Here is a 23,202-nt window from a genome sequence, read left to right on the forward strand (position 1 = left end):
GGCCACCACGGGGCTGATGTTTTCTGGGACATTTGCCTATCCACAGGGGTGGTTTTGGTTAGGCACAAAAGGGCAGCAGTGAGTTGGTCAGAAAAGTCTGTCCTTTATTACTAGACAGTGACTGTGCAAAATCAACAGAAAATTAAAAGCCCTGCTAGCACCTTTTATAAAAGAGTTGGCTGCTCTGGTGAACGGCAGAGTTTCTCACGGTTATACAAAGGGATCAGCTGAATTACTTGAGTAACCTGTTCACAGCCTTGCTATTTGAAGAAGCTCTTGGCCTCAGGGACACTACCTTGGTCCTGGAGGGAGTCTTGATAAACCTTCTCCATTGTCAGGAGATAGCATTATGGAAGCAATCTCATAGAGCTGTGTTTCCAATATGGTAGCCACCAGCTTTACGTAAATTTAAATTTAATTTCAACTGAATTAAAATTAATGCAACTAAAAATTCAGTTCCTTAGTCACAAGTCACATTTCAAGGGTTCCACAGCTACTTCTGGTTAGTGACTACACTTGTGGACATTTCCATCATGGTGGAAAGTTCTTTTGGACAGCAGTGCCTTAGGTTATACTAGTACTACAATGAGTTTTAACCTAGTCTACATGGGGTCATAACAGACAACTCTGTATCCTTGCTGATTTGAATGTCATTATCAGAAAGAAGCATTTGAACCAGAGCAATTCCATCTTTAGGGGCTGCAGAAAATGAGGCTGAGACCTGTTGGGCTGCATTCCCAGAAAGTTAAGGCATTCTAAGTCACAGGATGAGATAGCATGTTGGCATAAGATACAGGTCATAAAGACCTTGCTGATACAACAGGTTGCAGTAAAGAAGCTGGCTAAAACCCACCAAAACCAAAATGGCGATGAGTGTGACCTCTGGTCATCTTCACTGCTATACTCCCACAAGCGCCACGACAGTGCATAAATGTCATGGCAATGTCAAGAAGTTACCCTATTGGTCTAAAAAAGGGAGGCATGAATAATCCACCCATTGTTTACCCTATAATTTTAAAACACCATGAAAATGGGCAACCAGCAGCCCTTAGGGATGCTCTGCCTATGGTGTAGCCATTCTTGGTGCCTTTACTTTCCTAATAAACTTGTTTTCACTTTACTCTATACACTTGCCCTGAATTCTTTCTTACATGAGATCCAAGAACCCTCTCTTGGGGTCTGGATCAGGACCCCTTTCCAGTAACATCTTTCTGGTGAATCTCAAAGGGATGATACTGAAGAGATCCCCGACCCAAAGGAAAATCATCTGCATGCACCAACTGATTGACTTTGGGTAAGTGGGGTGCATCTAACTGGATAAAGGATGGGACTGGGTTAGAGGCCCAACTTAGGGGAGTTAGAGTCTCTCCCATGGCAGGGTGGGTTAAAGGCTCCTATTAATGAAAGGCAAGGACACTTCATCAAACTTGGGTTCAAGGCTCAACTTAGGAAGGTTAGAGTCATTCCTAGGATTTAGGCGTTAGAGGCCCCTCTCAGTAAAGTCTCGCTCAGCTAAGAATGGGTTTGGCACTATGGAATGTTAACTACTATTCTCTTTGGATTAATCTGTCTTGCACTTGTTGCTAAGGGCTATGGGTGACAGGATTAGGCATGTACAGGACCACAGGATGTGGGGAGATTTTTCCTCCCCCCAAAAAGGGAAACTTGAGAGCTGATGGGACTGCCAGAAAAGATCCCTTAACTACTGACAAGTGGTCACCTGAACTTTTCAGTTTCGCTGCAATAGGCGGGTCTTTCTCTGGCCTCCCTGAGCTCTTCACTTTCCCCACCCTGCCACAGGCAATGCTTTGCTCTCTGTGCTTTCCCTTTCTTATCTTTTCTGTTACCCAGGGCCATCATCTTGCCCAGAGTCAACAAGTTGAAACTCTTGGTCAGAGGCTGGATTAAAAATGATGGCGTCCAATGGGAGGCAAGTATGAGCCTTGCCGGTTTGATACTGGGTGCTAAGCAGAAGGGCTAATGTCTATGTTTTGTCACATGTATTTTGCTCTAGCCAGAATGGAAAATCATTTTCCTTTGTGTTGCAGCTTGGCTCCCAGGGCTGTGGTCCAGCCAGCCCGGTCACTAGGGCCACTCAGGGAAAGGGAACCCAGAATCCTGGGATGCCAATAAAATGGTAAAAATTTCTTACCAGTCAGACTTCTAGCCTCTTTTTCTCTCTCTCCCCAGCCCACTTTCTCTCTCTCTCCTTCTCCCAACAAGTTGAATGAATGGTAAAAAATCACTGTTTAGGTACAAATCCTCTGTAAAGGATTTATCCTCTGTTAGGTAAAAATCCTCTGTAAAGTTTTGATTAGTGGGAAAAAGGATTTGTGAGGCTAGTCTTAAACTGTGGTGAATCTGGTGTGCTGTGTGTATCTTCCTATATTGTTTTGTCATAAAAGAGGGAAAGAGGGGTACTCTAGGATAGAGTGCGAGCCTAGGACTCCTATAAGCCCGCTGTTTAAGAGGGCGCAGCAAACTGGTCAGTTAAAAACTTTGCTGGACATCCCTGAAAAAACAAAAAACAAAAAACAAAACTGGATGACATTTCCCTATTGTCTTGCATGTCCTTGGAAACGTGACTTCATAATCATGTGACTGTGCTTCTCTTTTCACAGTGGCAGCATGGGTTCAGGGTTCAGTTCCTGCTTTGGGAAATGAGTCCTGTATCTTCTGCCTGCCTGTGTATTTACATGTGCTGTATGTGTAATATAAAAGAGCTTTGATTCATTGGCTGACAAATAATAGGTGCTTAAATCAAGTATTGTCCAAAAAGTAAAAAGTGTAATGTCTTTTAGTTCAGGTGACTTTAGTAATCTTTGGGAAATAAAGACAGCTTTAAAGATTGTTGATAAAATAAAAATATTTTCAAAAATATAAACATCTGGTCTAAATTATGCAAGTCAGATACTAGCTTTGCTAGATATTTTAAGGTCATAAACTGCTTCTTTGACTTTTGAAAATTGTTCAGCTTACCTATTTTGGAGCATGAGATTCTAGATAAGTCCTGGGGACATGTGGAAAGTCATGCCCTCCAGCTATGCTGGAAACAGTCAGACCGTCTGGTGTCCTAGGCTCGGCACCTAGTACATAATTAAAATCCCTTGCTTACCAAGGTTTTTACCAAAAGTAAAAGTTGCTAAGAGTTAACACTGTAACGTGTATTTGAGACTATCAAGGAAACAGTTCTACATGCAAGGTGTATAAGAAAAGTAGAATATACTTTTGGTAAAAAGATTATAAGAAGTCATAGGAATGTGGATTTTTCTGTCTAGATTAAAGGGTTAAAGGACTGTTTTAAGTCAGGATAAAGCTAAAAGTTTGAATGACTTGTGGAAGGTTTGTAAAAAATTAATTGTAAAAGAAATTCTGTGTGTGGACATTGACTAAAGTTAAAGAGGTATTATTCAGTTTTTCTGTAAATTAAACACTGGAATAAAAGCACAACAGGTTTTTCTCAGAACACTAAACTGCTCTTTCACAAAAAAAAGTAAAGGGTTATACAAGGTTTATGAAAATCTTACCTTATGGTCAAACTGATTAAGATTGAATACATTTGTCTATAAGGTTTTATTAAGAATTGGATTTAACATTAATAGTACACTAATGCAAAGGTAAAACTTGGCTTATTTGGTATAAAAATCATAACAGGAAGCATTATCAAATGTGAAATAGTGTTTGGCTTTCTTTGGGATATATTTGTATAGTTGTGTTATTGGTATGTGTTCCAAAATTATAAGAAGCTCCTATAATTCTAACATAGCTTAGGGTATGTTGTTAATAGTTATAATTGTTATGTAAAATTTGGATGCCACAGAAGTAACCAAATTTCCTTATCAACTGTGACTTTAATAGTGGCTGTCCTAAGACTTTTTATCATCCACAGACAATTGTTGTCTTGTTTTAATCTTCTTCAAAAGATGGTTTATAATCAACTATAGAACTCTGACAGGTGCTATTGAATGCAGGTTTCTGATAACGTTGGAGATTGTGACATTAGAGGAAGAAACTTTCAGGACTCTCACAGAGAGCTGAAATGTTCATGACAGAACAGGAGTTCTGGTCAAGCAGTACAGGAGTCAACTGCATGAACTGAACTAATCAAAAACTGAAGTAATATTTTTTCTTTCACTTTTTTGCTTAAAACATTGCTGATCCTTTTTGTTTTCCAGGGCCAAGGAAATTTTCTTTTGAGTTATTTACAGCTTTTAACAATTGAGTAAACTATACTTCTGCGAAAAAAATTTAGAGTATATTTGTTTCTCTCTACCTGGTTTCACCAGAATTTGGAAACTATTTGAGAGTATCTTAACTTATGGCAATATAGTTATTTGCATAAGTGCAGTAAGAATCTGTTTTCTTTTCTAATAGAATACAATTGGAGACACTGGTTATTTTACCAAGGCTTTGACTGGAATAGTGTGTTTACCAAGGAATCAAACTTGACTTAGAGAGCCAAGAAAAGCCACTTGAAAAAAACTAGCCTTATACCTTGTCTACACAGTCCCTGTACAGGGTTCCTGACCTGTGGTAAGTAAACAATGTCACCTGTAAAGAAATCTGACCTTTCTTCTTAAAACGAGGCCCTCCTTATAATGCTCCTCATAACAGCCAGGAGCAGTAGAATGGAGATCAGAAGACTCACTTCTCAGGCGTCTACCCTGCTCCCTCCCACTCCTACTTCTGGTGTGGAAGCAACAGAGCTGAGAGCTCTGGAGCAGGGGCAAGCACTGTTTTAACTCAGAACCTGGAAAACCAAGCTGCAAAAATAGGGGAGTGGCCACCTTGGGAGAATACCAGATGAAAACTATCACACAAAGAGGTTTTTCATAAAACATGACTGTCACTAATAATAGTAACAATAAGAATGTAAGAAGAAGAATAGGAGGATGGCAGCTACAGGAGGACATCAACTCATGCAAACCTTACTTCACAGTGTCAAGCAGGGGATTTTTCTCTTGGAAAGAAGAGAAAACTGAGCCCCAGAGGTGTTGTCTTCTCCAAGGTCACACATACACAAGTGACACTTGAGTCCATTGTTATGGGACTCCAAAGCCCACACTCCTTCTACTGGCTGATCCCCACCCTTACTTTCTAAAAGACAGCAGGACACAGTTAGGGTCTAGGGATGCTGCCTGCTCAAGGAAGGCTTTCCTTGTTTGAAAAAACCAATCCCTTTATATAATGTGTGTGTGTGTATCTATATCTATATCTATATCTAAACTCTATGGATATCTAAGACAGATTTTGGCTGATACCTGCTACCAAAGGAAACCACAACAAATGGCAGAAAGATCAATGTACCAAGGGTCTGGGGTGTTATTATTGTGGGTGAAAGCAAGTAAAAACAATAAAAGTGACTGACGTCTGGGTCAGTTTGGTCAAGTAGTATCAACCCCAATTATAGGTTCCTAGACTCCCTGGGCATAGCAATTCTTAAGCTAATATCTGAACCAAGACATAGCTTAGGGGGATTTTTCTATCCATATCTGCAACTTGCTATGGAATAATCTATGGAAGAAAAAAATAAGTCCATTATAGGCTAGAGTCTAAAAATACACTTAACGAACCACTCATTTTGGTAAGATTGCTCTACATCGTGGCAGACAATGATGAGAAGAGGAACAAGGTGGAGAACTGGCCAGGGCTCCTGAAGGACAACATGCCCAAGCTTCCATTTCCACCAAAGGGGGCCACTTATTTTTTCTTTTTCTTTTTTTTTTTTTTGAGATCGAGTCTCACTCTGTTGCCCAGGCTGGAGTGCAATGGCGTGATCTTAGCTCACTGCAACCTCTGCCTCCTGGTGATTCTCCTGCCTCAGCCTCCTGAATAGCTGGGATTACAGGCATATGCTGCCACACCCAGCTATTTTTTGTGTATTTTTAAAATAGAGACAGGGTTTCACCATGTTGCCCAGGCTGGTCTTGACACTCTTGGCCTCAAGTGATCCTCCTGCCTTGGCCTCCAAAAGTGCTGGGATTACAGGCATGAGCCACTGTGCCTGGACTGGGCCTCACAAATTCTCCAGCAAAGTAGCCACTTTTCCTGTGCATGGGCTGGGGAACAGCATTTATTTCTTCTACACTGAGTACCAGTTGGTATTTATTTCTTGTACCATGCTTCTATTTAACACTATTTAAGTCAACTTTTCCCTCTTACATTAAGATTCCAGGACAGAAATTTGGCAGCAGAGAAGATGCCTTACCACACTTGTTTATGGTTAACTTGGAATTTCAAGGTCACACTGAGTATAAAAAGAGTTGTACACCATATCAAGTAAGAAACAGGTACTGTCAACATTGGGATTTACAAATCACTGAGGAAAATTACAAGTCCAAGGCAGGGTGCTGTGTCATCGATGTAGACCTTGGTCACTGAATCTGAAAGGTGCCACTGCATTTTTTTTTTTTTTTTTTTTGAGATCGAGTCTCACTCTGTCACCCAGGCTGGAGGGCAATGGCGTGATCTCAGCTCACTGCAACCTCAGCCTCCCAAGTTCAAGTGATTCTCCTGCCTCAGCCTCCTCAGTAGCTGAGACTACAGGTGTACACCCCAATGCCCGGCTAATTTTTGTATTTTTAGTAAAGATGGGATTTCACCATGTTGGCCAGGCTGCTCTCAAACTCCTGACCTCAAGTGATCCACCTGCCTTGACCTCCCAAAGTGCTGGGATTACAGGTGTGAGCCACATTTTCTTTATAGACACTGCTGTTACTTTGTCTAACTGTAAACATTAAACGGCAAATTGAGTGACAAGATGACTTTCTAAACAGACCTCCCTGTCAATGACCACTTGGATTAAATTATTATTGAGAAGTAGAGTGGAGTGGAGGAAGCCCATTGGAGTTAGGGAGTCAGAGTGCTGTGTTTATGGATAAATCAGGACAGAATTAGCTAGAATCCAGTCTGATCAATTGTTTTTTCCATGTCACTTTACAATAAATAATATTCAACTGCCTTCTCCATATGGCCTGTCCAATAAAAGGAAACAGGGGAACTATTTTCTCAGCTTTCCCTCACTGTGCTACCCTTTTCTCCCAAATTAAGCCCAACATCTTAGAAGATGTCTCTCTGTCACCCTGCCCCAAGGGTGCACTAAGAAGTTGAAGAGCTTGGAGAAATTAGGAGCTCAAACAGACACATGTAAGCACCTACTCCACAAATACCTTTGGCAAAACATGTGGGGATGAGGTTGTTTTAAAAATGCAGCACTAAAGGGTGGGGTGGAGAGCACAGAGGGAAGCTGATGTTTTAAAAAAGGCATCTTCCTGCAACTATTCGGATGGCTCAATATTACTCAGAGAAGTCTGATTCTTAGTCACAGAGGTGGATCAGATAGATACCTGAAGTTAAAGCCTAAACCCAGGCCATGGCAATTGGGCAGTCACAGATTGGAAGGGTAGGGTGCCTGGGAGTGACAAATGGCAGTACTAACCTTGTGTACCTGGAAGGGGTACTAGCGTAACGGCTAAGACAGCAGTTTGAGAATCAGAGACTATGACATTTGCTATCGGTGTGACCTCGAACAAAGTCTTTCTAACACTCAGAATCTGTTTTCTGATCTGAAAGATGGAGATAGCAGCATAATGTTGCTGAGAAGATTAAATGGGAGGGTGCATGTGAAGTATAAAGCATAGTACCTAGTGCATAGTAAGTCCTCCAAGAACACAGGCTTCCATCTGCTCAGCAAATGTTTATTGGTCACCTACGATGTCTCATTTTTACAAGTATCCTAATGCTACAACTTCACAGTTTTTCAGAAAGGCAAGTTGTTACATAGTTTATAGCAGGAGGTCCTGGCCACCGGCTGATCTTTGTTGATTTTTGCCTTTTGTTTGGAAGGATGCCTTTTGTTTGTTTTGATTGGTGAAACAACTCACTTAGAAACCTGGTATTGTCCTGCCTGTTGTCTTCATTTGTGGCGAGAGAGGGTGAGAGAAACACACACACACACTAGGTTCTTGCATCTGAGAGTGGGGCCTGAATCTCTCTACCTCAGGCACAGGAAGGTGCCGCTCCTTGCTACTTTTCTCCAGGTCTCAGGATCCAATCCCTAATATTTCCATTGTGGAATATGCTTGACACTTATTTCACATCATTTGCTCTATCTTTTCATTAACTAACGATCATATCAAAAACACTGTCTTTTGAAAAAATGTATTGCAGAGGGATTACTTGGGAAAGATGTGCTTGGTAGGGGCCACCTGTGCCCCCCTGTCCTCCATCGCTATTCAAATGATCCTCAAACCCACCCTCTGGCTCAGCTGGGAGGTCCAACATGCAGGCAGGCGCCAGGCTGCCTGGAGGCAGCCCTTCTCGTCCTCCTGTCACATAATTCAAGCCTGTCTTTCTGATGCCAGAGGAAATGCCTACAAGGCCTCAAAAAGTCTTAGAGATTTTTTAATAGGGGTTATTAGCCTCTATTCCTTTGGAACAAGAAAGGGTAGAGCTGATTTTGATCATGAAGTTTTCGATCCTCTCACTGCCCTCACACCTCTTCCAATGCCTCAGTAGGAGACACCTTCTCACCTTCCACCATCCTTGCCAACTCCTGGTACTCTCATCAGGCGATGAGAAGTGTTGCACAGGTGAGTGGAAGAAGAGACTGAACGCAGTGAGGAAACACTAGCACCTACAGGTCAGACTGAGATCAGAGGTGAACATGGCCCTTGTTCCTCCCTTCTGTCCTGAATGCTAACTGTGTTTTCCTTGACCACAATGACCCTTTGCCACTTTGGTGCCTCTACAGTGGTGTTCTCTGCTTGCAAAGCTCTTCTCAGGCTTCAGGAATTGTCTTCAATGTCATCTCCTTCTTTAGTTGACTTAAATGTTACCCCCTCAGAGAAGCCTTCTCTGACTACCGCATGTCGGTTTACTCTGCAGGACTTATCGCAGTTGATGATCATATAAGTTTATCTCTCCTGCTAACCAGTAAGCTCTGACTTTGCTTCCAGTTGCCTGCCCAGTGCTCAGCCAGGCACCAGGTGCCTAAGAAGGGCTTGGTAAAGATGTCTTGAAGGAAGGAGTGAGTGTGTAAACTGTTGCCTCAATGGCTCGGAAGTTAACATTCACCCTGGGTGAAATGGAGCTCCTTAAAAGTCAGCCCCATAGCCAGGCCCTCCAAGTCACATGGCTCAGGTTCTGACTGGACCAACCAAAGATGCACCTCTACAAGATGGCAGAGCATCTGGCACACTGGCTCCACCTACCAGCCAGGGCACTCCTGCCAAGGCCCAGAGAGCACATTGATGGGGGAGACAAAGGGGCTGGAGTGGATCTAAGGCTAAGCCTGTCTGATAAGCCTGAGGGAGTTGGGCAGGTCATAAGTGCAATGGAGAAGCCAGAAGCACTGAACTTAATGAGCCCCCACAGCTGTTTTTAATGGGGACCTGATCATTTGAGGGCAGTTGGGGGAGAGGAGGAATATGGTCTCATATGCCTAATTAAAAGTTACAAAAAAGAGAATAACACATGGCAAGAGCCTGCTGAAACCATGGAAAAGGGCCTTGGTGAGAAGGCAGGGCTAACTTTTCTATTTAAAACAGTATCAATTGGTTGCCTGGAGCCAAAATTTAACAGTCAAACAGGACAATGGATGACAGCTTCAAAGTACAAACTCAGGACATTTGAGCATCAGATCAAGTTCAGAAATCAGGGCAACTTCAAGGCTTAATTTTCAAAGCATGTGGACCTTTAAATGACATTTGAATTGGGGTTTATCCCAACAGTAGCTAAAAAGAATATCGTTAGTAGTGAGCAAGAGGTCACAGCCCGTGCTCACTATGCCCAGGGGAAATTGTCACTTGCCCAAAGTGTATACACCATTGCTGTCTGAGGTTTCAAATCCAGCAACCTGAAACCACAACATCCTGGAAGAAAACATCTTCAGAGTTTTTTTTTTTTAATTTATAACCAACATTCATTGAATGCTTATCATTTCCAGGAGCCATACCATGCATTGTTCGTATCTTATCTCTTCATTCTTCACCATTACTCTGTGAGGTGGATATTCCTATTCCCATTGTATAGTTGAGAAAACTGAGGCATGGAAAGATTTGGAAACTTGCCCAAGGTCACTTATTTTATTACTGTCAGACTCACAACTCGAAGCTAGTCAGTGTAAATAGTTTTGCCTTTAACCACCATGTTAGACCATCTGTGAAAGCAGTCAGTGAATAATGAACATACATTAGATACTTCCAACTCTAAGTGGAAATCCATTTCTACTTGTTTTTATATGAGGATGCACTGAGGCAGTGTGGGTTCTGGGAAGATTACTGTCTCCGGCTTTAGTTATAAAATTGTTTAACCAACTATCCAACTATCTATCCAATCAATCAACCAACTACCTAACCAACCAACCAATGAGCCAACCAACCATCCAAGCTACTGCCCTAGCCATCAACCACTCATCCATCCATCTGTACAATCAGCCAACTAACCAATTAACCATCCTCACTCCTCTTACTGTAAAATTGGAATTCATAATTATACCCACTGTGCAAGTGAAGAGCTTAACATAGGGCCTCAAGACACTGATCAATCACTATTACTATTGAGTTGTGTTGTTCTTGAGCTGCGCATTCCAGTAAGACAATAAATGTCTCAAAGACATGGGAGAGGCTTGAGGCCCACTTGACTATCCTACGAAAATTATCCCTGAACTTGCTGAAAAGGGTGTGGACCATACAACTTCACAGGGTGTTCTTTCCTAAGGGGAAATTAGTTTTGATCTGATGATCACAAAAACTTGGGCTTCTGCAGAAAACTTTGCTGACTGGCCTTTTTTTTTGATACTGTGACTCATACAACAATTATGATTTTCTAACCAGCAGCCAGATCTTCTGGGACCTAGCATTTTGTTTTAACTTCATCATGGACTTCCTTTTATATTTCCTTACTTGTTTTTCCTTTGTCCACTTTTTTGAAATCTACTTCCTAATCTACGTTTTCTGGGTTGAAATTGTTTGGTTAGGATTTCTTAAGTCCTCGTGATAACCAGAAGGAATATAAATATGTGACTATTTATAAGGTCTGGTTTACATATCGACTGCTGTTTCGCTGATGCAGAGAGAGAAAGGCTACCTCAGGAGAAGTGAAAGTGAAAAGGCCACCATGCTTCTGCCTGCTCCATGGGGCAGAGGGTATGGGATGGTATGGTACAAAAACACAAGGCAGATGGAAGCACTTTGGGTAGTGGCACAGTTTCTTCTTCCATTGTGCATGTGTAGGATTTAAAATCCCTCCTCCCAAAAGACAGAGAGAGAAAGAAGAGAGGAGAGAAGAGGGGAGGAGAGAAGAAGGGAGGGGAGAAGAAGGAAGGGAAGAGAAAGGGAGGGGAGAGGAGGGGAGGGGAGTGAAGGGGAGGGGAGGGGAGGGGAGGGGAGGGGAGGAGAGGAGAGGAGAGGAGAGGAGAGGAGAGGAGAAGAGGAGACAGACAGAGAGACAGAGAGGACAGGAGAGGAGAAAGAAAGAGAGAAAAGAAAAGAGGAGAAAAGAGTTGTAGGAGAGAAGCAGTATGCTACAAAGAAAAATTCTGAGTTTCAAAGTTTTTAACTCCTAGATTTTTTGTTTGCTTATTACATGAAGTTAGCTGAGTCACTTAATTTCTCTGATCCTCAGTTTTTCTTATCTGCAAGATGGGTCAACAAGTCCTACCTATTTCACGGGTTGTTACAAGGATGGAAAGAGACTAAGGCATGTAGAAAAAGGTTTGAGAATTGTAATGTGAGCTTCAAACAGTAGGAGTTTGTATTATTTCCCACAAAATGTCAAAATTCCAGTAGTGCCGTCCATGAGACATTTAAAGCACATTTCCAGCTGTCATAAACTGCTGGGAGGTGGGGAATGACAACAAAAAAGAAACAAAGCAAATAAAGCAAATGATTATTTTTTTTTAGATTGGCCCAGTGCAATGTGTCAACCTGGCCCTGTTTATAAGGGCATTCCCTCAGTCATAAAGCACCATCTGTCACCTTCTCTCCACAGGGGTAGAAACAGGACCAGGAGGCCGTCTTACCTCATCATCGCAGCTGATGGAGCATTTGCCATCCAGGGAGGCACACTGTGAAGGCAAAAAGCAGAGGGAAATGTGTTACTATGTTCCTTGGGCATCCCAGTGTCTGCTGTGGCTGCCACTGAGCTACTTAAGGACAAGCTATCCAAGTCGTGGGCTAGAATTCAAATACCCAATTTCATTGAAAAGGAATGCTCCATGATGTGTCTTGTCTACCATCTCTGGAATCAATATCAATTCCAAAGAGTAACGTAAAATAAAAGATGGATGAAACAGTTGGTGGGGGGGCAGGCACTCACACCTGTAATCCCTGCACTTTGGGAGGTTAAGGAGGGCGGATCACTTGAGGTCAGGGGTTTGAGATCAGCCTGACCAACATGGTGAAACCCCGTCTCTCCTAAAACATACAAAAACTACCCTAGTGTGGTGGCAGGCGCCTGTAATCCCAGCTATCAGGAGGCTGAGGCAGGAGAATCACTTGAACCAGGGAGGTGGAGGGTGCAGTGAGCTGAGATCGCACCAGTGCACTCCAGCCTGGGCAACAGAGCAAGACTGTCTCAAAAAAAAAAAAAAATATTGAGGGGGGAGTTGGCTCTTTTTTATCTACTTTATGTTGTCATTAAATAGTAATGACATCTTTTTAAGATCTCAAATCTTTTGGTAACTACAAATATAATTATATAATTATTTAATTTAAAATTCATTAATTCTCAATGACTTTAAAAAACCCCTGTCTGTCTGCTTAGTTTATAGTTTCCTAAAGTATTTTAATTTAAGGGATGATAAACAATTCTAACATTTATTCTTGGGCAGATGGAAGCAACTTATCAGTGGCCCTTTCTACCAAATTACAACAAATACCACCGAGATGACTTAGCACAGAGAGCACAGCAAAAAGAAAAAAATGTTCCCAGGTTCTCCAAGGTAGACCCTGTGAACAAAGAAGTCAGATATATGTTTTGGAGAAACTAGTTATGTAAAGGGTTTCACAATTTTGATAATGAGATTCACAAGTAACCAGGCATGACCATGCGATTAGGGGAAAGTCAGTATGAAAATCACACAAAAGGCCCCAATACTTAAAAGAAAAACTCCTTTGGAAGGTCACTATCTTGATCCCACAATTAAAACTGTTCCTAGGAGCAAATTCCCTGCTCTGCTCAGCATGTGGTGTCTAACATGCTGACAGCCCTTTACTTTGCAGTGAAATGAAAGGTAATCTGAGCAGCCGACAGTTCATTTTACAAACATTCATCGGAAATCTGGCACTTTTAGGCTCCAGGTACCCAAATGTGAACACCTGTATAATAACAGTGTCGCTAATGCTTCAAGATGCCGATTATAACTTACCTGTCTGCTGGCAGTCCAGAACTTCCTTTGGAAAAATTCAAGTTTCATCTGAATGCCTACAGCTGGGACAAGTTATAAATAAAACAAGGCATTAGTGATCCCTTTACACAATTATTTAAGATTATCGTTGAAAATTATCCATCATGGCAAGAAGCTGATAAAAGCATATAAAATCAAATGTACAGTGAAGCATACAACTAAAACATTTTATCTCTCAGGTAAAGAATTCTCAAGTTTACCTGCACTCATAGAACTCTCGACACAAAACAAACAGCACAGTGTAGATGGCTCTATGGAGACATGTTACTTTGGCGTTTCTAAAATTCATATACTTGCACCCCTGCCCCATCCCCACCCCAACACAAACTGAGAAGAGGAAAGAAAAAAAATTCAAAAGATCACTATTGCGTCAGTTCCTGTATCAGCTATTACTGTTTGAACTTGCATGTCTAAAATGTGTACTCTGCATGTATTTTTGAGACGTAACATTTGAAAAGCACTTGTCATGAGGCTGGTATTCAGAAGTGAGTCACTTTACTATAACGTGACTTAGTTTAACTGGCCTCCTAGAGTCCACATCTCAAGGTTCTTCTCTCCCATGGAACTCTGGTAAAATTATGTAATTTTTTTTTGTCTGTGAAAAGCTTCCTAAAGCAACCCCGAATGCTAGTTCTAGTGACAGAAACAGCCAAAAAGAGAACAGGTTAAGAATGTGACTTGGAACTTAGGGAAGTGAAGTTTAGTGGAACCTCAAAACTATAACATGAGGAAGTTCATCTTATTTTTCTTCATGAAGCCCAAACCACTTGAAAGACTTTAAACCATCTCAGGAGGTAAAATGGTAAAAGGGCAAAATGCTCCTGAGATGGTGGGAAAACTTGAGAGGCGTTCGGCAGAATGAGACTACAGGAAATACTGAATTCCCTGGAGCACGTCATTTACCCCAGCGCAGTTTTGCAAACTTTAGTCCGCTGCACACAACCCCCCAATTTTTGCCATATCTGCATACTACCAATACTCTTATCTATTCTTCCATATTTCTTCCTTTTGCTTAAAGATCTACAGTAATTCAACCTAAATAACACTGGAACACCCATCAAAAGAAATACACAATTGTAAGGAAAAAAATCACTTAAATACTCTTAAAATTTTGCGTGCCACTCTATTGGACCTCCCATTTGGGTAGTCATTGTTGTGCTGGCTTCAGGAACTTGGAGATTCATAAAGGTCTTGGGCTGTTGTTACCCTGATAACTATCAAGGGCATTTCTACTTCCTAAAGAAATTGTTGAAGCAAGCCCTGAGAGTAAAGGTTAACTGGGTGTGTACCTTGGGAAAGATTTGCCATCTGTGTTTGGACTTGGAATTTCAGACTCTAGGATAAAGACTACAGCAGTGCATGGCTGCAACGTGCAGAATGTGAAAAGCCTCTGAAATGCACCATGTCAGTGCCCCAGGATCATTCTGCTCTGCCATTAGTGTCCTTCATTCTCTGGACCACAACTTCCCCGAGAATGAGGACCTGTTCTTGCTCCCTGCTGGACCCCTGCCCCCAGCAAGATGCTGACTACACAGATGACCCATTAGTATATGCTTGCTTTTTAAAAAAACTTTCAAGTGGTATTATAGTCAGCAGTTAGAGAGAAATATAGAAGAGTAACAGCTGTGTGAATTGTTTGTTTGTTTGTTTGAGACAGAGTCTCATTCTGTTGTCCAGGCTAGAGTGCAGTGATGTGATCTCAGCTCACTGCTGAGAAAATTTTTCTCCATTTTCATGGAGAAAAATAAGATGAACCTCTGCTTCCTGGATTCAAGTGATTCTCATGACTCAGCCTCCCGAGTAGCTGGGATTACAGGTGTGCACCACCACACCTGGCTAATTTTTGTATTTTTTGTAGAGATGAAGTTTCACCATGTTGGCCAGGCTGATCTCTAACTCCTGGGCTCAAGTGACCTGCCTGCCTCAAACTCCCAAAGTGCTGGGATTACAGGTGTGAGCCATGTGGCTAGCTTGGGTACGTTTTATAAGTGTCCCAGATGATTCTCACGCACAGCCAAGGTGGAGGATGGCTTTAGTAAATCAGCTGTTGGGGATCTACTGTGATGTAGGCCGCTTGGCCAGACTACACAACACAAGCTGTTCTTCCCGGCATTGGAGGACGTTTCAGAGAATGCCTGAAGGAAGCTGATCTTCAGTCTGATGGCGGTTGACTGCATTTCAAATAAATCTCATCTTCCAAATGCCTGACAGGCCAGGGTGCAGGATGCGAAACAGGGTCCGGGCTGCATTCTGATCAGATGCACTGGCAGGCGGGGGTGAGTGCTGGGCTTGGAACAAGTATCTCCGGTTTCACCAAAAACAGGCAGGGGCTGGCTGAAAACTGACTTCAGAGGAGAGGCCTCGAAATTGTTGTGACAACCAATAACTGGTATCTAAGAGGAGGGTGGGAAATGAGTTCATGTGTCCTCCTCTGTGTGCTTCTTTACAGCTCCCCTCCCACAGTGCTCCCCGGCCAGCCCCCGCCAGGCTGTCAGGCAGACAGTAAGGCTAAGGCCACGTCTCAGAGCCAAGGGCAAGCTGCAAGGCCTTACAGGGTAGAGCATCAGGACTGCATGGAAGAGTCACTCCAGGGTAGCCTTTCCATGGTGCTTCTCCCTCCAACAGCCCAGAGCTGTCCCGGGCCCACCTGTCATCTCTTGAGCTTCCATGAGTCTCCCAATGCACTTTCGGAGACCCCCACCCCCGTTCTCTGGTTGAGCCCTCATCTTCACCTCCCTGATGAAGCCAGCTGCTCCCCTCTGGGTGTTTATCCATCTCACATACTTGCAGCCTGCTCTCATCTGCCCCTGTCGGTCCTCTACCCCAGCTCCTTGGGGCGCTTCCATCTTTCCTCATGAGTCAGTCCCTCCATCCCATTAATCATGCAGGCTGCTTCTCTCTGATCCCTCTCCAGCGGGCTGCATCCTCGTCCTGGTCCTGATGCCCTGAACTAGACACTGCTTCCCTCCCTCCTCACTCACACCCCTTCCTGTGCCATGAAGTTGTTGCCCAAGGGCTCCTGGATAGTCCCGGGTGCAACTGTTCTGCTAGTTTTGACCTAGCTGTGCTCCTGCTGGCTGACCTCATCCTCTTTCCAGTAATACTGGCCCCTGGCTTCCTGTGGCATATCTGGGGTTTGCAGTGTTTTCTTTTACCCATAAGTTAACATACTCTCCTATGATTAAGAGACTCACAATTTCATTGATGGATCAACTTCACGACCATTTGTTCAGTGGGTACTAAGCTCTACACTGGGTACTAAGCTCCCTCCACGTCCAGTTGAGGAGTAGATCCATTGTAAAAGCTACACTAGAGGCATAAAGAACTGGAGCATGCAAAGAATGGGGCTGACTTGGCCTGGGGGCACTGGTGAGAGCTTTGTGTAAGGTGAGGCATGGAGAGCCCACTCACAGAACAGTGGGAAGATGGCAATCCAAATGGAGGAAACAGGAAGGGAGGGAAAGGGAGATAACCTTTTTAAAGACCATCATTTGTTTGGAGGCTTGAGAAGAATGGGAACGGGGACCCAGTTGCTCAGGCTGAGGTCAAATGGCAAAAGGTCTTGAATGTCAGGCCAAAGCTTCAAGAGTATCTTGTAGGCCAGAGATTGGTCCAATGGGCAAATCCAGCCCCTCTTTGTAAATAAAGTTTTCTTGCAGCACAGTCACACTAATTGGTTTGCATACTGTCTATGACTCCAATGGCAGAGCTGAGTAGTTTTAACTGAGACTGCATGGCCCACAAAACCTCAGTTATTTACTATTGGTCCTTTACAGAAAAAGTATTCTGACATCTGCTGTTGGTGCCATTGAAGGTCTTTAGTATCAAAGTGGCAGGACCAGGTTTATATTTTTAGAAAGTCCACTCTGAAAGCTTGCAGAGGAAGTGCTAGGGAAAGGGTCTGTAAAATGGGAAACAGGAGAATGAGTGTAAGGGATCGAGAGTAATGGGATTGAGCTAATTATTTCTTAAGTGTGAAAATGATTTAAAGTGCAAAAAACAAGGCAACAAAAAAATAAGAATACCCCTCTCCCCCAACAAACAAGCAAATCAACAAAAATACTTAAGGGAATCCTATGGCCAGCTGTATTTAGAAAAACAAGTATCACCTGCCACAAACAGAAGTGTAGCTTTCTTTCACTATTTTCCTTTGTTTTGGTCCACATTTTTCTTTTTTGACCTTTATCAGAGAAAACACGACTACTTCAGTGAATCCCACTCTCTGCCTTCAGCTCCCACATAACCTAAATGGAACCTGAGACATTTGTCAAGCCCATCTATTTTGTTCTTTCAGCAACATTTCAAGCCGTAACAGTATATTGATTTAAGTCATCCTTGCTAATTTAATAAGGAAAACAAAGACAGCAAATGCTTTTGTGAAACTCAAGTCCCAAGGAGAGTTACAGAAAATAAAATCACCATTCCCGGGGTTTGTAATGTTTTAGACAGTCCAGAAAATCATCAACATATTTCCCTGGAGGTCACAGTGCTCCTTCAATTTGATTACAGATGCCCCAGGGCTCCCTCCCTGCTGGGAATCTTCATCACATAGATAGAGACAAAGTCCCTTTACACAACTGCATCTGTTGATATCTTACGCACCACCCAGGAACACAACCAATCCAGAAAATATTATCCCATAGGATCCTTCCCAGTGTGCCAGTATGGGGTAAGCCTCCTAGGACAGTGACCCCAAGATGCTGGGAAGGTCTTTGGAAATCAACAAAACAGCAAAATTATTGTTATAAGAATTGTCATCTCCAAGAGCCCAGAATCTTTTCATATGAAATATTCAGGCATCTGAAGCACTGACGTCTCTTTTGAACTATCCATGTGACTGTTCTCATAACTCCTCTCAATACTCTAAGAAGGCTTGACCACAGATATCGAAACTTCAATAAAGTATCTTCCTTTCAGACTTCCTCTTTTCCCAACTGTTTAACTTCCTTCCTATCTACTTTTACCCTCCGTTCTTCCAGTCCTTTCTCCCATGTTTATCAGAAACCCAGTATATGCTGGGTGATAGGTGTATTGAGAAAAAGATGTGAGAGACACAACCGCCAGGGGTAGAGGCCTGGGGAGAGCAGTCAAATCACCGAAGAGAGATTCACACTTCAGCATCCCCAGAGCTGACAGAAATGAACGCAGGGCATCATCCAAGCTCCAAAACACATAGACCATTTGATTTGCAGAATGCCAGTGATCAGCATATTTGAATCTAGGGACAGGCTAGAATGCCCTGATCCTGTGCTGTCCAAATTGGTGGCCGTTAGTTACATGTGGCTATTTAAATAAAAATTAACTAAAATTAAATAATAGTCATAATTCAGTTCCTTAGTTACACTAGTTAGATGTCAAGTGCTCAACAGCAACAGGGGGCTAGAGGCTACGGTACTGGACCATGCAGATCTAGAACATTTCCATCATTGCAGAGACTTCTATTGGAAGATGACCAGTGATCCTAGAAGGAACCATAGAAAAGAACTGGACCCTAGCACTCCTTAAGGATGGAAGGTACAGTTCTCCACAAACCTGTCCATACTACCACTCCCCAGAGGTAGAAGAAATGAGATGACTTAGGTATAGGGGGTTTAGAGCAAACAGGACTGACAGCATGAGACAACCTGGACTTGCAAGGGGAAGTTGGTAATGAGTTTGAATGAACCCTAAAGAAATCAATGCAACCACCACCCTCAAGATTTATTTATTTTGCTTTATAAAACTTGAGACTACAAATTACATTTGCAGTGCTATTATGTTTAATGCATTCAAGATGAAATCATGCATGCATCTCATATCATGTTAATAGACATGCATTCAAGTGTAATCTGAAACTCACAAAATAACAATGTTACCTATAAAATTAGAAATAAAACAACTTTTTTCATATTGTATTCATTTAGAAATAATTTTCCCTGGGGTTGGCCTCAACTTGCAACATACTGGAGGGGCACAGATTCGGTTTGTAAAATAGTGCTCACTATACCTGGCACACAAGCTCACCCAAACACCCCTATTTCCATTTGTCCAGCCCTCCAGTCCATACAATATATTCACATACATACAGAGAGCTCATCCAAAAGGCAGAAAAACAATCCTGCCACCATCAGTGAACTCCAATCAGGAATTGTTTTGCTGGGAGAATTGATTGCAAATCCCATTTTTAAGACCACTGCTGTGTCCCCTTGGGTATGTCACTTTACTTCTCTGTCTCCACCAATAGAGTTGTACCGGCTCTAGCTTCTGAACAGAATTTTTGTGGGACAAAAATCAATGAGAGTAAATAAAATCATGGATATTAAAACACTCCAACTGGTTGATAGCGTTGTCATCATTCATGTTGTGATTTGCTCCTAGAGCTTTTATTCTTTATTCTTGTGTTTCATGGCTAATATATCTTTCATGCCAATTATGTTGAGAGTGAGCAGAAAATTCACCTATGATGAAGGCAAACTGTCCACTACTAGGAATGTTCCTTAGAGTGTTATATCAGTGAGTAAATGCATTACAAAGTCATGCTATCAGCCAAGCAGGCTCTTAGAGAATGAATCTTTTTCCTTCAGGATTAAGGAAATTTGTGCTCCACCATTCAAAACCTGTGCTATGGTTTGAATGTTGGTCCTCTCTGAAACTCATGTTGAAATTTGACCCCTAATGCAGCAGTATTAAGAGGTGGCACCTTTAAGAGGTGATTGGGTCCTGAGGACTCTGCCCTCATGAAAGGATTAATCTATTAATAGATTAATGGGTTAATGGATTAATGAGTTATTATGAGAGTGGGACTGGTGGCTTTACAGGAAGAGGGAGAGAGACCTGAGTGAGCACACTCAGTCCCCTCACCATGCGATGCCCTGTGCCTCTCTGGGACTCTGCAGAGCCCCCACCAGCAAGGCCCTCACCATGGGGGGCCCCTTGAACTTGGACTTCTCAGCCTCTGAGAAGAGGCTTTAAGAAGTGAATTCCTTTTCTTTACAAGTTACCCTGTTTCTACCACTCTGTTAAAAGCAAATGAAAACAGAAGAAGATGCCCTGTCACTCACCCCTTCTGGAATTGTGATCATTCATGCATACTCAGGACAAGGTTAGAAAGGTCAGGGTACAGAACTCAAGAAGACTGCTGTCCATGATACTGGTGCCATCAGCTTCCTGTGCACATCAGTCAGACCACCTGCCCACAAAACTTCTCAATGACCTGGCTACTGCTGGACAATTGCAAATGTGGACAATTATTTCATTGTGATGTCCAGGCAGAGAAACAGATTCAAGAGCTGCCTTGCATTGCCTTGTTCTACAAACAGGATATTTTCTTCCAACAGATTCCATGGGTAGGAATATAGTAGAAAATTGTAGCTTCATTAGAGGAAATACAACTACAATAAGTTAATAATAAATAAAATACCTGCTAAGGATTTCCCATGTATTTCATCTCTTAGGAGTCAAGTGACTTTTCCCAAAACCCAAATTATACAAATAAATGCTCATCCAGATCATCAACCTTCTAGGTGGTCATATTTCTTAATCAGGGCACTGGGTATTTTTACACAGCTTGGTTAATACCTCTTACCCAGTCTCACCCCCACTTTCACAGTCTCTGAATTTTTATTTCTTTGTGCACCATGGCAAAGATTGCTAGCAGTGATAGTAACAAGGCCTGGCACGTTTGGATTCCAACTTGTCTTAATTAAGGGTCAACTGTAATAGCCATTACCCAAGCCACGTTTGTTTAAATGTTTTCTTCTGTTTGTTTTCAAAACAGTTAATTGCGAGTAGAACTAACAATGAATCTGAATGTCATTTTTTGGGAATATTTCACTATTAACCCAGGGTTTGGAATAAGGCCACTGTTCTGGAGCATCAAGGAAAATAACTCCAACCTTCTTTACATCAAATGTGAGCCCACTCCAGAGGTCTGTTGGTGTCCAAGATAAATGACTTACCACATGAAAAACAATTTAAAACTGCAATGTGAATTAGGACATAACTCATCTGTTAAATATTTCATGTGAAGACGTTAATGAATTGCATGATGGAATGTTGGACAAAAAAGACAACTGAAATCCTGGGACTAATTTGGGCAAAACTGAGAACAGAGTATCCTCGGGAAGATGAGGGGGAAGGAAGGGAAGGCAGCTGCACTCTTGTCCCCCTCGGGATCAGGCTGGCAAATTCAAAAGCTTTCTTAGAATATTATAGGCAAGGGAGAATGATCAGCAACAACCTTTGGAGAAATATTTAGATCAAAGCAATATGCATTTGTTATACTCTTGGTAAAGCCTGAACATTAATCTCCAAGCTATGGTATTATTTCAGAAATTAGAAAAAAACAATTCTCACAGCAGCAGAAACACCTCATATTTTAACCTAGTCTAAGTGAAGAAATATAATGATAAAAGGGGAGGAGGTATTTTAAATGTAACCCCTAAAAGATTGCATGTTTCACTTCTGAAGTATTCCCTGTAGTATGGGGGGTTGGTAATCTTTCTTATACATGCTTTTAAATAACAAAGAGCTCCATGATATATGTCTGTGGTGACAGAGAGGGAGGAGAAATAGCTCACATTATCACTCCATGGACAAGGCTATAGCAGAAGATTTTCTTTGCTGAGGAAGCCTATTTTAATCTGTAACCATCCCTACCTGCTGCCTGTGACTGGCTTCTGGGAAAGTGTGTAGGAAGGCCTGATCCATTTGGCCATACATTTCTTTCATAATCACTTTTTTTTTTTCTGTCCTGTCAGACCTTCTCAAAACAGCCACCTTTGGTAAGTAGAGTAAATGACAATTATAAATGTTTCCTCCATTTGGGTTCTAATTACTTGACTGGATTGATGTTGAAAAGAATTAGCAGGGTTGTGGAATGGAATAATAATTTTCTTTTCACCCCTGAGGTAATCTAGAAGCATTTTTCCAGACTTCATCTGAAGAAACCTATATTCCCTCAGCTTTCCCAGGCTGCCGGAGCTAGCATCAAATAGTTTTTGTCAGATCATTTTATGCTCACAAAGCTCTTCAAATAATATTATTTCAATAAAATTTTCAAGCCAATACATTTTTAGAGTCAATTCCCACCCTTTCAACCTTTCAGAACAAAACATTTAAGCCTCAGGCTTCACTGTATTTTAATCAGGGCTGCACAAATCAATGTCCTTTAAAAAATTATAAGCTTCCAAGTTATAGCTCCCTAGTTAATAATTTCTTATTAGGTCACCACCTAATAACAGTTACCAAAGAGACCATAACAAAATTGGGGGTAAAGTTTCTAAACATTTCCAAACCAATAATAGAACAGCCACATATAGTTGCCAAACATCTCTGAGTTGGATGTTTATGACTGCATTTAATATAAAATAGCACTAAAATCTCCACGTGGGCAGTCCACAGAGCTGGAGGGATGCCTGCAAACCCTCTGATTGTCAGGTTCATGTTACAGGGCACGGAGATGGGGAAGAACTTGTCCAAGCACACCCAGCTCCCTCGAGGGACCTGAGTGCCCTGTGGAGCTCCCAAACTCAAATTCCCTCCAGAGTTGAAAGGGAACTGTGGTGAACTGAACACCACCCTGTGTCACAGTCTCCAGGGAACTGCAGAGCTCAGCTTGGCCCAACTAGTACCTTGTGAAACACAAGACTCAATATATAGACAGTTCATTTGAAAAACTGACAGCACTCTAATAGGATTGCCAGATAAAGGGTTTTTTTTTGTTGATGCAAGATCTTGCTCTGTTGCCCAGGCTGGCGTGCAGTGGCGTGATCATGGCTCACTGCAGCCTCGACCTCCCAGGCTCAGGCGATTAT

At 42.2% G+C, this 23,202-nt stretch overlaps 1 protein-coding gene across 1 annotated transcript in view; it reads right to left on the reverse strand.

Annotated features, from left to right (window-relative positions):
• CACNA2D3 (calcium channel, voltage-dependent, alpha 2/delta subunit 3) overlaps window positions 1-23,202 on the reverse strand; it is an 801,189-nt gene that overhangs the window by 85,016 nt on the left and 692,971 nt on the right. Inside the window, exons 27-28 of the mRNA XM_011986171.1 lie at window positions 13,370-13,431; window positions 12,023-12,067 (exon numbers count right to left, since the gene is read on the reverse strand). Of these exons, the coding sequence (XP_011841561.1) occupies window positions 12,023-12,067; window positions 13,370-13,431 (107 nt within the window). The remainder of the gene's footprint in view (window positions 1-12,022; window positions 12,068-13,369; window positions 13,432-23,202) is intronic.

Source organism: Mandrillus leucophaeus, unplaced genomic scaffold, assembly GCF_000951045.1.
Source record: "Mandrillus leucophaeus isolate KB7577 unplaced genomic scaffold, Mleu.le_1.0 Scaffold296, whole genome shotgun sequence".
NCBI classification, from domain to species: domain Eukaryota; kingdom Metazoa; phylum Chordata; class Mammalia; order Primates; family Cercopithecidae; genus Mandrillus; species Mandrillus leucophaeus.